At 42.5% G+C, this 22,868-nt stretch overlaps 2 protein-coding genes across 5 annotated transcripts in view; one reads left to right on the top strand and one right to left on the bottom strand.

Annotated features, from left to right (window-relative positions):
- The window catches only part of Pde1c (Phosphodiesterase 1c), a 254,027-nt gene that overhangs the window by 89,246 nt on the left and 141,913 nt on the right, over positions 1–22,868 (top strand). The window lies entirely within an intron of this gene.
- LOC140748227 (uncharacterized) overlaps positions 1–22,868 on the bottom strand; it is a 57,799-nt gene that overhangs the window by 20,556 nt on the left and 14,375 nt on the right. The window contains 7 exon segments of the mRNA XM_073080990.1: positions 797–947; positions 1,213–1,320; positions 1,651–2,106; positions 14,580–14,705; positions 15,082–15,239; positions 16,221–16,400; positions 16,846–16,964. Coding sequence (XP_072937091.1) covers positions 797–947; positions 1,213–1,320; positions 1,651–2,106; positions 14,580–14,705; positions 15,082–15,239; positions 16,221–16,400; positions 16,846–16,964 — 1,298 coding nt within the window.

Below are 22,868 nucleotides of genomic sequence, written 5' to 3'. Positions count from 1 at the left end.
GAATTCACTTTAGTAAGCTGTTTAATGATTGTGAATCATTTATAATCTGGAAGACTACTTAATGATTGAGAGTTTAGATATGGCTTTTTTGGTAAAAATCTTAATGTTCATTCTTATTTTGGGAGTGGGTGGTTATTATCTTGTTTTTGTGCTTCTATCGTACTTACTACATGAAAATCGTAGTGTGCAGACGATGTCACACGTAAAACGCATCACTTTTGCCCTCAATCTCCAAGTAAAATATACCATTCTTTTTACACGCCTGAGAGTATATCATCACGTACCCCTAAAGATTGAAATAACAAAGTGGAAATCGTGACGATCCCTATCTGCACAGGTGGCGACCTTTCGTTGTCACGTACCCTGAATGTTTAACATGGGTACGCATAGATTACTTCCACACATATTCACCACCTTTTTGTCGTTCCATGCTAATATTTTATGGTTTTCATATAGAAACGAACACTCTTACTAATCCTAAATTTGTCTGTATACCCTAACTTAACCGTACCGTCAGAACCATATTAGATAGACGATTGAAGTTTTCCAAGAATATTTTGAAGTTTTGGTACAATATGACATATTCCCTTGGAGAAATGGAATTAGAAATAAATTATTCAAAACACAAAAAACGTGCTTCACACGCAGCTTTATCATAAAAATCTTGACATATATCTAAAATTTCAGACTTGGTAAAAAAATTTCGAACTTAAAAATAAAAAGTTTAAGAATCTCTTATCCAAAATGTAACATCAGTTGCACTCAACATCTAGTAACGAATGACACTGTCACATACCAGCGTTTTTCTCTGCATTCCATTGGAACGGCGTTCTTTCTGGATCTCGGGAAGACTTGCCGTAATTAATAGGGTCGTTCGTATTGCAGCCAGACGGATCGACCGTATCCTCCCAGCTTACGAAACCGTCTACCATACCTATCTCTTCACCCTTTGAAGAAAATTTTCACATATAAGTTGAAAGCGTAATAAAACCTATGTGTATGTATATACATACAAAAATTATTACTTACATTAAAATAATCATAAAGCTTGAAAATTGTACTATTACTATTATACGAGTATATTAAAATATAAATAAATTATTACAAAGTTACTTTTACCATATTAACTAGAATCTTTCAATTTTACTTCGACAGTGAGTGTACACACACCAGTTAATTGCAAAATGGTTATAAATATAAAGAGTTATTTACCATATAAGTAACACCAACGCCAGGGAGGAGCAATACAATCATATTGATACCATCAACTAAGGAAGGACCATATCGTGTCGCCATTCTGCTATTATCATGGTTACCGACCTGAAAAAAATATAGTATTGTATTCTTTATATTATAATTCTAGTAGCAAACGACCATAAATTGATGTTAACTGTCACTCATGGTTATCTACTCTTGTACCTATTTCATGTAAAAGTGGATTACTATTCAAAATGTATCAGTAATGCGATTGCTCTTTTGAGAATGAATATTCTACCACAACTATAAGGAAATAAATAAGCGTAAAGTTAATGCTCCAATGCGAAAGTAAAAAAAATCCCGCATTAAACGTGAATTTCCCTAACAACACAACAATAACCTTACTAAATTTAGTTTTTCTTTGTTACAGGTATGAATTTAAAATCAACTCACCACCCAGTTCGCGTTCTTATCCAGCGGCTTGTAAGTCAGGAACTTATCGACAGCCCGCTTAATATCCGCTGCGGAGGACGACGCATCCACGTCAGTGATCAGATCGAAATTGAAGGGCATTTGCGCGCCATTTCTTTCCCCTTCGCCGAAATACCTCACGACGTTCTGGATCGTCGCGTAATTTTCCGTCATCATTACCCTCTCCAATCCATCTTTCTCGGCGTATTCATCGAACACGTCCCTCCATTCGTAAACCATGTAATACGTGTCGTTTTGATCTTTTGTATAAATGTGGTCTAAAGAATCGTACGAGCCCGAATCAACGTCAGTCCTCCCTGACGGCGGTTCATCCGGATATCTCCCGCTAAACAACTCTTTATCAACTTCAAACAAATGGTTTACCGCGTCAACTCTAAATCCAGCGACGCCTTTATTCAACCAAAACCGGATTATGTTCTAAAATATATTTTTTGTGTTACTTTTGTAATAATTAATTTTTTTACTTAAATATTACGCAGAAGAATTACATTACAGATTAGTATCTCAGATTATTATTTTTATTCTTCAATTAAATATTAACAAGACATTTAGTTTAATGAAATTGTTACGTCATCAACCCATTATTGTCCCACTGTTGGGCAGGGGTCTCCTGTCAGAATGAGAAGGATTAGGCCATAGAACGCTGACGAAGTGGGTGTTGGTAACCTTCACATACCTTTGAGATTATTTTTATAAATCTCTCAGGTATGCAGGTTTTCTCACGATGTTTCACCGTTTTAAGCAAATGATAATTAATTAATACGCACATGGATTCATGGAAAAATCAGCCTAGGATTTGAATCTCGGACCCCTCGTTCGAGAGGCCGAGTTTCTAAACCATTAGAATTGTCGTTACATTAGGACTGTTAATTGTTAAATAATAATATAAGTAATCAAATGTTCAAGTCATATTTGGACGAAGCTATTTCTCAATAGATTCATTGTTATTCATTAAATATTGAAAGCTATTATATTATATAGCTATTACGGACGACAACGGCCTAAGAATTTAAATGTAAATGTTGATTAATGTAACTTGTGTATGTAATTAAGACTATGTAAATAAGACATTTTATTGCAATAGATATAAGTCCTACGTAATAAGAATAGATATGTAAGAGTAGGATAGCAATAGAGTGTAAGCATAGAATTGTAAGAGTAAGACAGGCTATGTTAGAAAGGGACGGCAATAGGACGCGGTTGCTGACTGAGCCTGCGCCTGTTGCGGTACCCAAAATAAGTACTTAAGCTCGCCTTTTTGTATGGAAAAGTGTGTACGCCTCGGAATAAAAACAAGAAGAAAAGAACTGAAGATTCAAGTTGGAGTTTTATTTGAAAACCCATAATCTACATTGGTCCTTCGAGAAGCCGGATTTAAAGAAGACTCAAGATGAATACGCCGATCGCAATGAACACAAGGGGTCGTGTTCGCTCCGAATCGGGGTACAGCGAGTCAGAAGCAGCCCCGGGCGCTAAGGGTGCGCCAGGGCCATCGCTACACCGAATTTATGAAGATTCTCCGCAGTCGCCGTCGACGGTCGCAGGAAATTCCCAAGAAAAAAGGATGGAGCACTCTCCGCCAGAAGGGGCGAGAGAGACAGCACCAGCGACGTCAACGCGGACGTCCGTCATGGGGCCACCTGCACGACCAGCTAGCACGCCACCAAGGCGTGAAACTTCATCGCCGGTGCGGAGACCTACATCGCCGGTGCGGAGACCTACGTCGCCGGCACACACCGCTCGCAGTAACACTTCAAAGCGAAGCATCGACGCACGTATGAAGATGGCACAATACGAAGCGGAGAAAGAACTCGCGGCTATAGAAGAGAAGCGGCTACTTATGAAAGAAAAGCTAATCAAATCGAGATTAGCCGCCGAAATGACTGCAATCGAAGCCGAATCTGAATATGCGGCGAGCTCATGCAACGAAAGGGTACAAGACTGGGTGGATAGAAGCATGGAACAACCAACGGCGACAAAATACAGGGAAGAACCGAGTGGCTACCGTATAAGGCCGCCATGGAAGATTCTACAAGACTCTTTAAGTTCTCTCCAACGGAAAATCTCCTTCGACTGCGAAACAGCCTGCGAGGGGAAGCGAGAGAAACCGTACTGTCACAGCTATTCACCGCATCTAACCCAGATATCATCATGCGCACATTAGAGATGAAATATGGAAGACCGGAATTCATAATAGATCGGGCCATGGAAGAGCTCAAAAAGATCCCGAAATTAGGGAGCGCGAGCACCGATCTGTATGAGTTCGCGGTGAAGATTCAAAATATTGTCTATACGATAAAAAGTATAGATAGAAGAGGCTACCTACGAAACCCGCTACTCGTTCGAGACGTAATGGACAAACTGAGTCCTCATCTCATAAGCAAATGGGCGGAGTACGCAGCCAATAACGAAGCACGCATCATGGAAGATAATGAAATGATAGTACTCTCCGAGTTTTTAATGGCCGAAGCGGACCTTATGATAAGGTACACCCACACAACGAAGCGAAGCGTTCCGGTACCCGTCAGAAGAGAAGTAGCACCAAAGCGGGTTGCTACCAAGGGCGTATACACTGCGGGGGAAAGTCAACCGGAAGAAAGAAAATGCTTCATGTGTCCAACTGGGGGACACTACACTACTGAGTGCGATAAACTCAAAGCACTCGACGTCAACGAGCGATGGAAGTGGGCAAAGGACAACAAGATGTGCTTCAAATGCATGAAAAGGAAGCACAGCAGGTTCACATGCAAAGCCAAGGCCTGCGGAGTCCACGGATGTACCTACCAACATCACGCGCTACTACATAAAGAAAAAGTAACGGAGTCTACGACTACAGTGAGCACTCCGGACGACGGCAGGGAAGACGAAGCAGCCGCGCTAGTAATGAGCGTCACGACAAGGAGGTCGCCTATTACATCAGTACTGCTCAAAACCTGCGAGGTGAAACTCAGCGGTCCACGGGGGGAGGTAAATACGTACGCCCTCCTAGACGAAAGGTCTACTGTGACGCTAATAGACGAAGAATTAGCGAAGCAACTCACTAACGGCGGACCGAATCGACCTCTGAACATAAGGGGTATTAACGATCAGAGAAGGATCGACAGCGAAGCGGTCAAGGTTCGTGTCAAAGGGGTACACGAACAAGAAGCCTACTTAGTGACAGCCCGCACAGTAAAAGGACTACAGCTACATCACCAACGCGTACCGCACAACTTAGAACGGTACAAGCACCTGCGAGTTGTACAAGATAGCATCAGTAAGGGAGAAGCTCGACCTCGCATATTGATAGGTGCCGACAACTGGCATCTAATAATATCGCGACAGCTGCGCGCCGGCAAGAGAAATGAACCCGCCGCGTCGAGAACGAAGTTGGGATGGGTACTGCACGGGTCGGTACCCAGGAAATCGATTTATCAAGACCAGGCGGCCGTACTTCACATCTGCGCGAGCGACGTCCAACTACAGAAGCTCGTCGAGTCACATTTCGACGTGGACTCGCTTGGCGTATCGACTAAAGAAAAAATTAATAAGCATGAGAAGAGAGCCAACGACATTTTCGAAGCGACCGCCACAAGAAAGGACGGCCACTTCGAAGTGGGTCTGCCCTGGAAGATAGATAACCCCACGTTCCCAGATAGCTACGAGTCTGCCCTTAAGAGACTACACACGCTCGAGAAGAGGATGACTAAGGAGCCGGCGTTTAAAAAGGAATACGCGGCTCAGATCGCTAACCTTATACAAAAGGGTTACGCGGTGCAATGCGACGGCAGCGAAAGGGATAGCAACGTAAAATGGTTCCTGCCGCACTTCGCCGTCACCAATCACAACAAGCCGGGAAAAGTTAGAATGGTCTTCGACGCGGCGGCTAAGGTGAAGGGAGTCTGTCTCAATGACTTCCTACTAGAAGGACCCGACCTACTAGCTTCACTCACAAGAATATTGTTCGGTTTCAGAGAAAAGAGAATCGCCGTCACAGCGGACATCGAAGAAATGTTCCTTAGGGTTAAAATCAGACCCGAGGACCAACCGGCACAGATGTTTTTATGGAGGGACAAGCCTACGGACCCTCCGAGAAGATTTAAAATGGTCTCCATGATATTCGGAGCCAGCAGTTCGCCATACCTCGCTCACAGCGTAAGAAACCGCAACGCCGTCGACTATGAAAGTAAATACCCAGAGGCGGCCACGGCGGTCAAGGAGCGACACTACATGGACGAATACCTAGACAGTTTCCCATCTGAAGAGGAGGCTATTAAAATGGTGAACGAAGTTACCTACATCCATCAACAAGCGGACTTCAACTTAAGAAGATGGAACTCAAATAGCAAGAGAGTTTTAGCTAGCATACCCGAAGATAAGAAGTCTGAAAGCGCGAATGTAAAGTTAGCAGCACACCAGAAGGAAAAGACATTGGGGCTGCGCTGGGACCCGAGCTCCGACACCCTCACCTTCAACACTGACATCAAGAGGGTTCCCGATGAGGTCAGACTGCGGTTGAGAGCACCGACTAAACGCGAAACCCTAAGCGCGGTTATGTCGGTGTACGACCCACTGGGGCTTATCAGTCAATATACGATCGTCGGCAAGATGATATTACAACGCTTGTGGCTCAAGAAGGTTGATTGGGACCAGGAATTGCCATCTGAAGACGCTAACCTATTCGACGAGTGGATAAGGCGACTCCCAGATGTCTCAGCACTAGCAATACCGCGGTGCTATAGCTACAACGTAACGCCGGAAACTCACATCGAGTTACACGTGTTTGTCGACGCAAGCGAGCAAGCCTACGCTACGGTGGCCTACTGGAGGATCGCACACGGCGATCACATAGAAACAATACAAGTAATGGCCAAGGCGAAGGTGGCTCCACTGAAGTTACTAACCATTCCGAGACTGGAGCTCCAAGCTGCGTTAATCGGGGCACGAATGGCTAACACTATAGTCAGGGAGCACAGCTGTTGGAAACCCAAACGAGTCATATACTGGAGTGACTCCCGCACCGTCCTTCAGTGGATAAGAAACGAGACGAAAAAATACACGCCGTTCGTCTCACATCGCCTAGCTGAGATCGCCGAGCTCACACATACAGAGGATTGGCGATGGGTGCCTACAACACTCAACGTAGCCGACGATGCGACCAGGCTTCAAACCGACGGGATCGACAGCCGGGACCGGTGGTTCACGGGACCGCAATTCCTACGAGCCACAGAAGAGCACTGGCCTACGGAGAACGGGGAAGGTGAAGAGACCGGGGAGACGTGTTACACCGTCTCAGAAGAGGACTCGGACCGCAACGACTCATTACCCGACATTAGAAGGTTCTCCAGTTACCTGAAGCTTATAAGGGCGACGGCACTTACTCAGCTATTCGTCGAGAAGCTTCGATCTAGAGACAAGACTCTACACTTAGAAGTGTCACACTTAGAAGCGGCCGAACGACGGTGGTTTCAACGCGCGCAGCGGGACTCCTTCAGCGAAGACTTAGCGCGGTTAAGTCACAACCAGCCGCTACAACGACACAGCAAATTTAAAAGGCTCGACGCAGTATTGAACGACGGGCTAATAACCGCAAGAGGCCGTATAGGTGCGCTCTATTCTACAACGCACTCTAACGAGCCGGTAATACTCGACGGGCAGCATCCCTTTACTCACCTGCTTGTCGAGCATTATCATCGCCGGGCGGGACACGCGAATAACGAACGAGTCGTCAACGAGCTCCGTCAACGATTCATCATACTGCGCTTGAGGCCTACAGTCAAGAAAGTAGCACGAGCGTGTCAATACTGTCGCGTGTACAAGGCGACTCCGACGACACCACCGAAAGGAGACCTACCTAAAGTGAGGTTGGACTCGGGGCACCGCGCCTTCACCTATTGTGGCGTGGACTATTTCGGGCCCCTAACGGTGACTATCGGACGAAGACACGAAAAGAGGTGGTGTGCACTATTTACCTGTCTCACCACAAGGGCCATTCATTTAGAGATCGTCCAGTCGCTCTCTACGGACTCAGCTGTTATGGCGCTGCGAAGGATGGCCGCCAGAAGGGGTTGGCCGCGCGTCATATACTCCGACAACGCCACTAACTTTAGAGGGGCCGACGTCGAACTGAGAAATACATACGGAGCATGGATCGCAGCACTACGGGACTACGGTCTGCAGTACAACACCGACTGGCGTTTCATACCGCCGGGGGCGCCACACATGGGAGGAGCCTGGGAGCGCTTAGTGCGTTCAGTAAAAACCGCACTAAGCACCACGCTCAAAGAAAAGTCGCCAAAGGAAGAGGTACTGCAGACGTTAATCACCGAGGCCGAGTACAGCGTGAACGCGCGACCGCTCACGCACGTCTCCGTGGACCCCGAGGACGAGGAAGCACTAACGCCGAATCACTTCCTCATCGGCTCATCGACGGGGCTACCGCGGACGGGGCCATGCACCGAGGCGGACCGCAGCACGTGGAGAAGGGCGCAGGCACTGGCGGACCAGTTCTGGCAGCGATGGCTGCGAGAGTACCTGCCTACGCTCATTCCGCGGGGGCCGTCCAACGCACAGGCGTCACAACTGCGGGAAGGCGATCTCGTAATTGTGGTCGACTACGCCTTACCCCGCAATACCTGGCCGAGAGGAGTCGTCGAGCGAGTTCACCCGGGACCTGATGGCATCGTCCGGTCTGCAGACGTCCGCACAAAGGGAGGTGTGTTCCAGAGGCCAGCGACGAAGCTTGCCGTCCTTCAGATGGAGGAGGCTTCGAAGAATCTACGCCGGGGGGAGAATATTACGGACGACAACGGCCTAAGAATTTAAATGTAAATGTTGATTAATGTAACTTGTGTATGTAATTAAGACTATGTAAATAAGACATTTTATTGCAATAGATATAAGTCCTACGTAATAAGAATAGATATGTAAGAGTAGGATAGCAATAGAGTGTAAGCATAGAATTGTAAGAGTAAGACAGGCTATGTTAGAAAGGGACGGCAATAGGACGCGGTTGCTGACTGAGCCTGCGCCTGTTGCGGTACCCAAAATAAGTACTTAAGCTCGCCTTTTTGTATGGAAAAGTGTCGTATCGGACTCTCGCTCTGGCTCTCGTCGCGTACGGTCGTGCCTGCGCGTCCGTTCCCACCGTGAGTCACCGCTAGACGACGCCCTGTGCGTCACCCCGTGCGTCATCCGCCGCCACCTGCGTGCCACGTGGCACGTATCCGCCGCGCTACCTGGCGCGGAGTTTTGTTAACGCGAGTGCTGTGTTGTGCGTTTTACATTGTATCCCTTGGGTACAGTGTATAGTGTGTACAGTGCAGTGTTTGTGTCTTCGTTGTTAGGACAGTGTAGTTCGCTTGCCCGAGGCTCTGCCCGGCGCAAGCAGCTTGTCCGTGCGTGGTTCCAGCCCGCACGCTTACACGAGTAAGTCTTATTATTAGGCACCCACCCCGATTCACCAGATCGAGACATTAGGGTCACACAATAGGCACACACCTCCCTGTTTAGGCAGGGAGGAACACACTTTCGCTTATTGTCAGTATGGCAAAAACTCAATGGTTCGAGGGCATGGAAGCGTTCTTAAAAGAACGCTACCCAAATGTGCTCGAGTCATATATCAACTCGAGTATGCCCTTATCGCCGCAACACCCATCCTCACCCAGCCCTCCAGCCTCTCCACAGGTAGCACCTATGGACGAGGATGAACCTAGGACTTCCGATTCGGAAGCTAGCGCCAAAGCGTTCTCGGACGCAACTACATCGTCGGACTCAGACTCCGAAGGTTTCCAGCCCGTTATGGGCCGTAAGAAGCGCAAGGCGAAGGCCGCCAGCACCCCTCCCCCCTCGAAAAAACCCTCCGTTCCAGAGGTATCTGACCCTAGCCCTGCCTCTGAGCCCCAAACTTCCGGCCAAGTACGGCCAAAAAGCCTCCCGCCCCCAATTTTCGTTAGGGATAAATCCAAATGGGACTCCCTCATGTGTGTCTTGAACACACAAAACATTAGCTTGGTCTCGGCTAGGTCCACTCCCCACGCTATCAAAGTACAGGTAACCTCCGAACAAGACCACAGGAGGCTTACCCGCGTTCTTTCATCCCAGTCGATAGGCTACCACACCTATGCGTTGGAAGATGAAAAAATGCTGAGGGTCGTCATAAGGGGCGTACCCAAAGAACTAGAGCTCGAGGTCATCTCAAATGATCTCAAATCCCAAGGTTTACCTGTTAAAGAGGTATTCAGGATGTACGGCAGGACAAGGCAACCGTATGACATGGTCCTTGTGGTACTGCCAAAATCAATCGAGGCAAAGAAAATCTTTGCCATTAAAACTGTATGCCTACTCTCGGGCATTGCCATAGAGGCTCCCCACACTCGCATAGGCCCCTCGCAGTGCCATCGCTGCCAACTATACGGCCATTCGGCCAGAAATTGCTTTGCACGCCCTCGCTGCGTGAAGTGCCTAGGAGACCATAGCACCCCCGATTGCCCCAGGCCCAAAGACTGCCCTGACCCACCGAGCTGCGTGCTCTGTGAAACTGAAGGTCACCCGGCCAGCTACCGAGGATGCCCCCGAGCTCCTCGCAAAAAAACGTCCAAGAAGGCTCCCCGCCCTCTCCCAAAAAATAATTCAGCAGGGAAAACTCCCTCGATCCCTACAGCTAAAGCCTTCCCGGTATTAGCCGCACCCGTTCCCAACGCATGGGTCAAGCCGCCTTCGATAGTGGCAAAAAAGGCCCCTGAAACCACTCGCCCCCAACCGGCAGCAGTTACTCCTAAACCCCCTGTAGCACAGAATTCTAACCCTTCTGTTGCCCGCAAGCCAAACCCAGTCCCACAAAACCAGCCAACACTGGTGGCGGAGGACTTCCAAACTATCGGGGCTTTCATGCAGGCCATCGATTTTGGTGAGCTCAAACTCCTAGCCACGAAACTCAGGGCTGCAAACTCACCCCATGAAATGATGTTCGCAGCATGCGAGCACTATTCATTATTAGACGCCATGTGGCGATCAAAGTCCTCTTTTAAATAAATCAATTATGGATTGTACACCAACTAGGGAACACCACACAGCTAGGGTAAAACCCCGCTCTCTGGCCATAGCGTACTTTAACGCAAATGGCCTTAAACCCCAAACCGATCTCGTTCGTGAATTCCTTACATCTCATCAAATAGATATAATGCTAGTACAGGAGACTTTTCTTAAACCAAGCGTAAGCAATCCCAGAATTGCTAACTACAACATCATACGCAATGACAGAGTAACCTCGAGACTCGGTGGTACTCTGATCTATCACAGACGGTCCTTACACTGCACCCCATTAGATTCTCCCGCTCTTACTAACATCGAGGCATCCGTATGTCACATGGCAATGACTGGACATCAATCCATCATTATAGCTTCAGTATATCTCCCTCCAGGGAAAACACTCCTTGAATCCGACCTTAGGCTGTTGCTCAGTATGGGAGACTCAGTCATCCTGGCCGGGGACCTCAACTGCAAACACCCCAGGTGGAACTCACTACGCCAAAACACAAATGGCTCCCGACTAGACAAACTAACAGACAAACTACAGTTTGAAATCGTAGCGCCCCTCACACCAACCCGATTCCCCCCAGGGGAACAGTCAAATCATAGCCCAGATGTCCTCGATATAACGCTCCTCAAGAACGTCACACTCCGGTTGCGAAACATAGAGGTCCTACACGAGCTGGACTCGGACCATCGTCCAGTCCTACTCAACCTAGGTACCGTTCACAACCCCCTCCAAAGGACCAATCGCATCGTCGACTGGTCTAAATTCGACAAAATCCTTAACTCGACCGACTTACAGACGTTGCCTGAAAACATTGTCACTACACAGGATGCCAACGTGGCTATTAGCTCCCTGACTAACCACATACGGACTGCGACAGACAAATCGACACGGGAAGTCAAAGTGGCGAACGATCGACGCTTTGAACTCCCGGACGATATAAAATCTCTCATCACAGCTAAAAACACTGCCACCCGTAGATACGACCATTTCCCTTCTCCCGAGAACCGTAGGACTCTTAATTTCTACAAAAGGAAGGTTAAAGAAAGCATGAACGAGATACGGAATAACCACTGGGGTTCCCTGGTCGAAGCGATTTCGCCATCTCACCAGGCTTACTGGAAACTGGCGAGATCGCTCCGATCAGAGACTGTAGTGTCAATGCCTCCATTGACCAGACCGAACCTACCACCAGCGTTCGATGATATGGAAAAGGCCGAACATCTGGCCGACAGTCTAGAGAGCCAATGCACACCAAGTACTCAACCGACAGATCCAACACACGTCGCCCTAGTCGAAACAGAAGTCGAGGCTCGGTCTGGCCACCCGCCAATCGATCCTCCACTATCACCTATCACGTTAGACGAAGTGCAAGCAGTCATAAAAGACATGCACGTCAAAAAGGCCCCAGGCCCAGACGGAATTACAAATAAGGTGGTTAAACGCCTTCCCCCCCTCCTGCTAGGACTTCTTTTAGCAATATTCAATGCCCTCCTATCCAACTGCACATTTCCAGACGCCTGGAAGGAAGCAGATGTCATAGGAATCCCTAAACCCGGTAAACCGAGGACTGAGCCTTCGAGCTACCGTCCCATAAGCCTTCTGAACACGTTTGGAAAAATATATGAAAAGTTACTTCTGAACCGACTTAGAGCGGTCGTCCAGTCCAAGAACCTCCTAATGGATGAGCAGTTTGGCTTTAGAGCAAAACACTCCTGCGTACAGCAGGTGCACCGCCTCACGGAGCACATCCTCGTAGGATTAAATCGGAAAAGATCTAGAGGCACAGGTGCCCTCTTCTTCGATGTAGCAAAGGCGTTTGATAAAGTCTGGCACCAAGGCTTGCTTTATAAGCTCTACCATATGGGAGTGCCAGACAGGCTCGTGACCATCATACGAGACTTTTTATCAAACCGCCGATTCCGCTTCCGAGTGGATGGCACACGCTCATCCCCTCGCTCCTTACGAGCCGGAGTCCCCCAGGGCTCCGCTTTATCCCCACTCCTATACACACTTTATACAAGTGATGTCCCGCGCCATCCAAACGTGGAACTAGCCTTGTTTGCGGATAACACCGCTCTCTATTACACCCACCCAAAACCCTCAGTCGTCACCTCAAAACTCCAGTCCGCAGCCACCGCCCTAGGTGAATGGTTTAGGAAATGGAGAATTGAGGTCAATCCAGGAAAAAGCCAAGCTGTTCACTTTGCCAGAAGGGCTTACTACCTCTCTGCCAAAAGGGACTGCTCCCACAGGACCAAACAGGTACTTAAACAAGTATCACTATTTGGAAAGCCCATCCCATGGGCTAAATCCGCCAAATACCTAGGTGTCACACTAGACAGTAGGTTGAACTTCACTGAGCACATCAAAATAACGCGAAATAGGGCCGCTTTCGTACTAGGGCGACTCTACCACATGTTAGGCAAGAAAAGTAAAATGGCACTTCGTCATAAAGTGACGCTTTACAAAGCTTGCGTTAGACCCATCATGACTTACGCCAGCGTAGTCTTTGCACATGTAAAACTCATTGATAGATATCAAAAGCTTCAAAATCGATTCTTGCGCATGGCCACGGGCTGTCCCTGGTACGTGCGTAATGTAGACCTCCATAGAGATCTTGAGCTGCCCACCATCGCTCAATACACGAAGCAACTTTCCAAAAGCTATTTTGATACAGCTATTGACCACCCAAATCAGCTAGTTGTCAAGGCAGCCAGTTACATCCCTGATAAGGATGCAAAGGCTCTACACAGACGCCCAAAACATGTCCTAGGCTACCCTGATGATAAGATCACGTTAGACAATGCCCTCCGGCAAGGAGAACCCCCTCCTCAGCCTCCACACACACTCAACAACAACAGATTCTATACACACCGTCCCCGCCGGCGGAGACGAGGACCCCACTACAGTACAGCCGTCACAAGGTATCCCCGCGTGATTGGTCGTCTTTCCCCTGTGCCCCACATTAGCGTAACTGACCTAAGCCGAGGTCCGTACCTCACAGGAGGTGCCCTTGGGTCAGCCGCAATCCCTATCTGACAAGAGGTGGATGGTCAGGACTCCGGCAGTAGCTGGGTCCGCAACCTTCTCTCCCTCCAGCGAAGGTGGACGGCTTAGGGAACCGGCAACGGCGACCAAAGCTATCCCTCCCTTCCAGCCCATAGTCTTCTTGTCCCGGCTGAGCCTAAGGCTCGCCTCTCAAAACCCGGTGAAGCTGTACAGGTCGCTAGGACCAACAGTAAACTACACAAATCGAAAAAAAAAAAAAAAAAAAAAAATGGAAAAGTGTGTACGCCTCGGAATAAAAACAAGAAGAAAAGAACTGAAGATTCAAGTTGGAGTTTTATTTGAAAACCCATAACCTACAATAGCGTATATCTACATCATGCACTTTTGCATCATAATTCAAGGGTATCTCAGAATAGCAATAACCTAATTGAAATACTAACAATACAATGATAATATCGGAAGATGTAACTTTTGCAAAACATAACAATTTAATCATCGTATATTTTTTTTATAATATAGAAGTAGCAGACGAGCATGCAGTCCACCTGATGGTAAGTGGCTACTGCCGCCCATGGACATTTGTAAACAACCCCAGATAGCATTAGATATTCCTACCTGAGGTCGGCCACAGATGCGCCGCTATCCCTGAGGACTAAGTTGGAACGCCTCGAAAAAGTCTGTCTCCCTTATCACACCCTTCAAACCGGAACACAGCAGCGCCTAACACTGCTGTTATTAGATAGAAATAGGTGTAGCGGTGGTGCTGCCGGGGTCGAACCACAAAGGGTTCTACCACCTTCAAATTAATAATAATTCCATCATTATCTGATTCCAAGTGGTGATAGCAATAATGGAGCTTTACCTTCATTTCCTTAACCACATCAGGGTTACGGTAGTTCAAATCAGGTTGACCGATGACGAATTGATGTAAGTAATATTTCCCCACTTCCTCCCTATATTCCCACGCACTTCCTCGGAATTGGCTGAGCTAAAAATAGTTACGATGGTTTACTCATTTTACATACATGTAGCTACTATCCACGTTATTATGAACTGTGTGAAGGTCGGAGATTTGAGCACTGTTATGTTACTATTTGTTTTATATAAATACGTGTAGTAATATAACAGGTGTACTTAGGCAGATTTTGTCATGGCAGAAAAGATTGTTGCAGATCTCGAAAACAGCGTTACTTATGTAATTGAAATAAATCCTATCTCTCATACGCATGCGCAAAAATTAATTGAAATTTTATTAACGATTTTGGAAATAAGCGTGTACGACACAAGGATACAGTTAATGTTTTATATATATATATATGGGGATATATTGTTTATTACGTATTCGAGTATACGTAATAGATTACCCAGTTATTAGGCGGCTGCATATTCCCTTGCTCGTCGATGACGCCATCTTCCCATACGAAGTAGTCCAAGTACTTTTCGTTGCCGTTAAGTGCTTCCTGGAACCACACACTTTCGTTTGATGTGTGATTCGGTACTAGATCTAATACCACTTTGATTCCTGTAAAAAACTAAGTTCTTACTATCTATGATAATAAATTATAATAGCAGACGTTATTTTTATTTTATCGTATATTGCTTACAATTTCAATTTGAAATGTAAATAAACTAAGTGTTTATTAAATGTACTCAAACAAGGTAGTAAAGTAAATGTTCGAAAAACGTAACCAATGATAGATTATAAAAAATCTGAATTTCAACTACGAGTATTTCGATATAGATGATTAATGTAAACAAAATATGGAAACATATTTTTTAAATCTATGTGAAATATTAAAAAATCAACTGAGAATGAAATCCTAACATAATAAACATAATTGTTATAAAAAAACTGACGGCTTAAAATGTAGCCTATTACTTCCACGATTTAAAGGAATCCAATGACACCCCATATGTTAATCCGTCAAGCCATTTGAGTAGTAGGGCGTGCCTAAGAATGAAACATCCATACATACATACGATTAAAACCATCGCCCCTCGCAATCAGGTAAAACAAAATAAATCCTAAACTGAAACTTAATTTCACGAAAGAGCCACTCGAGTTTTTTTCTTTACAGGTAAATTCTCGCGAGGGATAATTGCGTTAAACGATGTAAATCCTCGTGCCTGTAAATTAATTTTGCACTGAGCCTTTTACTCCAGCTGCTTTATAATCTGTCTTTTATGTCAAAATTATATTTTCCTTTTCATGGAGTTTTAGTATAAATATTTTTGAAGAATTCACGAGGAAATGGGTTTCCTTATTCATTATTTGTTTTAACTTCATCAAAATTTACGTTCTTCTTTATTTTTGTTGGCCTCCGCTATTATGTTATTTTAATTGCTAAGTAATGTTGGCCGGATGTACCTCTATTAACTTTGTGATATTAATGTAGCTTTGTTTGTTTTATCTATTAATTAGACCACAACAAATCAGTTTTCTAATCAGTAATAATTATTACACATAATGTATGAATGTCGTTATCCACATCATGTCACTTACCAAGATCCTTCGCTGTATCAAGGAGTTCTTGAAAATCTTCCATGGTTCCGTATTCATCATGGACAGCATAGAAATCAGCGATATCATAACCGAAATCGTACATAGGGGATTGGAACATCGGAGATAACCATATTGCCCCAGCTCCGATCTCTTTTACATATTCAAGTTTGGATGTTATTCCTAAAACATTTTTGTATACAGAAAATCATATTGGTTTCTAAAAAAAACTAAATTGAATATTCTGAACGTAAGTTTTGTAAAAGTCTAAAATTGCGATGTGTAGTACTGTCTAATTTAGAACAAAAGTTACATAAAAAAAACATTAATAAAAATGATTACGACTCCGACAATATTATCTTCCTTAGAATACGTTTTTATCAAAAGAAACCTTTGTGCTACACAAAAGGTTTCAAAGGGTTATTCAATAAACCTTATCTTGTTATAATTTATAAGATTGTAAAGTCTGAAACATTATGAAAGACTTTAGGATAATTATTTTTAGGCACTCAATTTACTTTATTATAATTTTGCTTCGCAATTCTTAATTCTTTAATCTTGGAATTGGAAAATGTATATTATACTATTAAAATATGACTACTCGTAATATTAAAATTTACATTCTTACCTTTGAGATCTCCAATGCCATCACCATCACTGTCAGCGAAAGACCGGGGGTAGATCTGATAGAAGATGGTGGTCTCCCACCACTCTAGCTCCCTCTCATCCTGCCGCACCACCGAGCCGGGACGAACAACGAGTAATACCACTACCACCACTACCAATACCAATACTAACAATACCAGTAATACCAATGCGACCACTCTCATGGTGATGCAGTGACTGCAGTTGCGCTATGAGACTCGATTGTGGTTTTATACCGGATGATAGATAGATCATGTACCATGTAAGTGCGATAAACGATAAGCGATGCTATTTGTTGTCGTATGCTACTGTATTATATGTGAATGATATTTTTAACTACAATCGCATCACTGCTGCACTGATGAGTGTTTCTTACCTAATGCTGACCAAGTAATAAGTACTCATGCCTTTTTGTGATTTCGTATGACACATTTTGTATTTAAGTGAAACGCAAATCATTACATTTGACACTAATTGATTTCTTGATTAACATACAAGCAAGTTATTATATTCTAATTTATTTTTAGAAATATCTATAAGTTATCATAAAAACGAAGTCCAAACTGCGGTGTGATATGTTAAACTATTATCTTTTAATAAGGTACAAGTGTGAACATTTTATGCCACGTCCATACGCTTGGTGTTTGCCACAAACTCCTTATCCCTATAATTGTTTAGCTAGATCAGAGGCTATGGTATGTACAAGCGCTTGCAAATCTACACAAACCAAGGCAAACTCTATCCTCACGTTTGAATTTGTGTATCTTTGGCAAGCATGGCATTAAGTATAACTAACAATATGGGCAATAGATACCCATAAAAAGTTCCATTCAACTCTACTCTCTTCTATCGCTCAATAAAACATGCGCATTATTGCTAATTAGTTGAAGTGCCTTATCAATAAGATAAATCCTACCTAGTGGTCTGATAATAGGTACTTCTTAACATGTAAAGGAACTGGAAGGCGGAAATCGTGCAAAATACACTTCCAATATCGTATGTATCCTGTAATTAATTATGTAGTAAAACTTTCAAATTTTTGATTTCCTTGAAAATTGCTAAGATTTCTGTCAAATCGCACAATCAAAAATGTATAAGATTTTTTCTTAAGCATATCTATCCACAAATATAGGAATACCGGCTGACCCGGCAAACGTTGTGTTGCCATATAAATACAAAAATATTAAGCGTGAACAACCCTTATCACTTAGGGGTATGAAAAATAGATAGTAGCCGATTCTCAGACCCACTGAATATGCATATAATATCTGGTGAAAATCGGCATAGCCGTTTCGCAGGAATACGGTAACTAGCATTGTGACACAAGAATTTTATATATAAGATAATACGTCTTATGACTGAAGACAGCTTGTTTGAACGATTCACTTTTAATTTGTTTTATTATTTCAAGAGATACAAGTATATAGCAGAACGTCCAAGCTATAGTCTAGTCCTAAAATAACATAAATTAATTGACAATTAAGCGTAAATCAAAGTTCTATAATTTTTCTGAGAAGCAATTATACTACTTTCCTTTCAGCGGCCAGACATTTCTAAGATTTCCGTTTCCAAATGTCTATTTATATTAGAAAAGTTTCTTATCAACCAGCGCTCTAGAAATAAACAACTGAAAATCTGAGCAATGAAAAGTTTTTTCATTTAAAGAAATGAATAAGAAGTTAAAGTATCTTCATTAGAAGTATAAGAAGTACTTTACCTAAAATAAATGCGATTAGACCTTACAAAATCTAAAAAAATATATAAGTAGTACTGTTAGGTACTATTAGGTGCTTATAATTATAAGAAACAAGACTGAATCTACCGCGAAGGTACTAAGCATCACACCAATTTTCGAAAATTATAATGATGAAAAGTTGTGAAGGTCGTAAATCTACAATAATTAGTTCGATGAATACTTTTAACTTGTTTACAGTTGAAACGGCCACAAACAAAACTCTCTATAGATATGATATCGTATCACTGGTACGTGAAATGTACGACATTATAGTTTCAAGATTGTTTGATAAAAGTGTAAGTAGTATCGAGAATGGAAATTGACTTATATAAGAAAATATTGTAAAGGTTACGTAACAGTGCATACATACCATGCAGTGCATATTAACTGAATGGTATCTTATTGTACGACCTACTCCTCGTTCATCAGAATTTAAGCTTCGTTTATGTGCACGCATAGAGCGAGTCAGACGTGTCAGATAAATATTATTGTTCTCTCGTATACAATGTAGTGTATAGTCTCGTATCCGTATGCTTGTGTATGAAAATATGAATTTGTCTGCCACGGTCCATGTCTGGAACGTTCAACGTCCGTAAATATAAATCGACCCTTATATGTCTACTATTGGGCTTAGACCTGTTCCAACAAAGGGGAGATTTGTTGTTGCTATAGCTCTTAACTCGCCTGATCAAGTCGCTCTTAACAGCTGATGAATAACTTAATAAAAACGCTAAGTATATACTTGCGGTCTATCTTTTTTCCCATCTTACGACACCATGACAACAGAAATGGTGCTTATCAAAACCTGGCACTTTTTTTATAGAAAATTGATTCTGTGCAAATAACCATAGTGATTCAGTTCAGTTCGAACTAATGCGCATGCAATACTCAACAATATTTATGTAAACAAAATACTTGAACATAAAGATAATATCATTAAAATCCATGTAAAGAGCTGGAATTATCTACTTAATAACTCAATAGCAATTTATTAGTAAACAATTATATGACTATAATAATACCTACGAGATATTGACAGTTAATTATAATAAAATTAGTAATCTCTCTCATCTCAGTAATCTCCTTCGTAATTTTTATCTAACGGTACAATTATTGTATACAGATCCTTTAATATAAGATATTAATTCATAACCTACAGAACTGGTACTTCTTATCATCATTGAGACGTTAATATGGTGTTATTGGAATCGGGTCTACTCTTAGAATGGGAAGAGCATAGGTCACCATAACGATCCATCACGCTCATAAAGTTCACACACCTTAATATCAAGGTTACAACCAGAATATAAAGTTTCACTCACACTTACAGATATTTAGAGTGCGTCAGATGTGTGTCATAGCAGACAAAATATATTTTTCAGTACAATGTACGAGTATATTGAAATATTTATGTTTACAGTAACACAGCCACCGTATCAAAATATTGCAGAGAAAAATATAACTTTTTAAGCAACAGCGCGCGCCTGACACTATCAATGTGTATCTGAAATTCATACCATACTACGAGTATAACCCAATTTTACTTAGCGGATACTATAAAATACCATTAACAGTTTGCAAGGCGTTACCGAGTTTTACATTATACAAAATTTCACCATGTAACATAATATTATTTATAATTATGTTAATAAAATTGTCATGTAAATCGGAAAAGCGGGACAGATTAGCCACAAGCCCGCTGCCCGCTCTCACTCATGAGTACATAGCTGCGGTAGTGTGCTCTTACGTTACGGAGTATATGCTAACTAAATCTGCACGCAACAACTTCAGAGAGGACTTGAAGTTTGGTGCGGACTATACACGTATTAAAAGCAGACAGGCAAACAAACGGGGAAATATTATTAACGTAAAAGTTCCAATCATGTGGAAATACGCAATAATTATGTAAATCGATACATTATATCTAGGAAAAGGAAATAAAATAATAAATTAATAATGTATTATACCACTTTTTAATTATAATGTATTCATGTATAAAATAATTAATTTATTATTTATAACACTATTAACGTTACATTACACTTGCATCCTCAATACTAACGCTTCGTCGGGAGTCAAGTCTAAATAATTAGCTTGGACGTTGTCACTGTAAAAATAATGTTTTAATGTAATCCAAAAATATGATATACGTTTAAATAAAGTTTTTCTTTTATAATATAGGAGTAGCAGACGAGTATGCAGTCCACCTGATGGTAAGTGATTACTGCAGCCCATGGACATCTGTAATCAACCCCAGATAGGATTAGATATTCCTACCAGAGGTCGGCCTCAGATGCGCCGCTACCTACGAGGACTAAGCTGGAACGCCTCGGAAAGGTATGTCTCCCTTACCACACCCTTGAAACCAGAACGCAGCAGCGCTTATATTAAAGACACTTAAGCAGCTGCTTACAGCAGCTCCTATATTATAAAAAAAATCTAAACGATCTCAAATAGAAAGGATTCACTGACATAGATCCTAATATCAATCTATTCAGAATGATCAACTATAAGATGATTCCAAATTTAGAAGAATCCAAATTCAAAAGATCCTAATACAGAAGAATCCAAGTTCTATTTTCCACCAGACAAATAGCTTCGTTTCAGGATAATAGCTTCGTTCTTTCGTTATTGTATGCCAGTATAAATTCTAGATTGGATTATGAGTCGAGAATGCGCCTACAATATTATATAGCTAACACATATTTCGTCACTTCCTCACACACTGCTGAGAACATCGGGAAAACACTCACGCATTTAGGTTTCCTAACGTTGTTTTCCTTCACGCAAAATATTATAATGAACACACGAATTTGAGGTGCGTGACAAGAATGAATACCGCATCATCCAGCTAAGTCCTCTGTACTACATTTCTTTTTAATGCCTTTTTTTGTTATGTCTCTGTGTACACAAATTTGTAAATAAAAAAAAATAAGAATTGTAAGTACTTGTACGTTTTTACCTTTTTGAAAAAAATATTGCAACTTATCTTTTTTGTCTATCTAGGTTGTAACCTAGTTAGGTTCCTGTAGGAATTAAGCATAAATGAGATGCTAATCATGAAATTTTCATGCAACACTTCGACCAAATATGTACTTTGATCGAAGGCTCAGAATACATAGAAGAATATCGTAGGATACCTTTTTACTGGACGTTATTAAACAAAAAAATGTTGTGTATCGCTAGAAGAGAGAAAGTAATTGAAAACAATATAAAAGTTTATACGAAAACGTTTACGTTAATAATGTTGTTATTGTTATAAGCAACTCACTTACGTCACACACACGTTATGTTATGTGTGTGTGTGTGTGCATATACCCACACACATACCCAAAGTTAGTGCAAGTTGTGCATTTCATATCATGATGAGCTTTTTTGGATTAAGATGCAAATGTGTTTTGAAAGAATATAAAATACCTGTAAGTTCTTGACGAGAGGACGCTGCTAACTTCTACTTCTAGCTGACCGAATATTAAGTCGAACGCAGTCAGATTAACAATTTGGTCTGTTCTCCCAACATTCATGACTATGATATACGTGTCGTCGTTGAACCACCTGCAATGCATGAAAAACAAGTTTTATTTAATTGACAGGTTTATTGTAACTCGGAGTCCGCTTTAAGATATAAGCTTTAATAAATCTTCTCTATGTACATAAGTTAGATATGCTAGATACGGGGTAGTGTGCAAGCAAATTTAACAAAAAAAGAAAAGACTATTCAACATTGTGTGTTATATTACACGAACAATTTGAAGTTACTATAATAACTCAAAATTTTATCAGTATTCCCGATAGCAGACATTTTTTGTTACTGAACTATACTTATATGGAAGGACCTATTTCGAAAACATCTAAAAACTTGGAATTTGTCGCCCACTTCGGTATTCGTATTCAGAGGAATAAATCAGAAAATATCAAATTACGACTATACCACTTACGCTGACTAGCAGCACCTCATTTAAACCGTTGAGTCTAGTAACGCTATAATCACGAAATTTGTATTCGTTGCATTTGCGTTCTTCATATAACGTAGATGAGCACTGGGAGAGGACTTTTAAAAATCATCGCTTAAAATGGTAATAAAGTTATGAAAGCTTGCAATTTTTAAATTATATTTAATTAGCATGTCTTTTTCATTAGAAAGATTTACACATCAATCAATTAAAAATGGGCGCCTGAATATCGAATAGCAAAATAAACAACATAAAAAGAGCAATTTTTTTAAGTAAAAATCCTTTCGCCTCACATATCGTTACGGAAACGACAGGATC

Source organism: Epargyreus clarus, unplaced genomic scaffold (assembly GCF_041222505.1).
Source record: "Epargyreus clarus isolate Ecla_fem2 unplaced genomic scaffold, WU_Ecla_fem_2.2 ptg000015l, whole genome shotgun sequence".
NCBI classification, from domain to species: Eukaryota; Metazoa; Arthropoda; class Insecta; order Lepidoptera; family Hesperiidae; genus Epargyreus; species Epargyreus clarus.
Note: the sequence above shows the minus strand (reverse complement) of the source record. Positions and strands in the feature narration are given on the sequence as shown.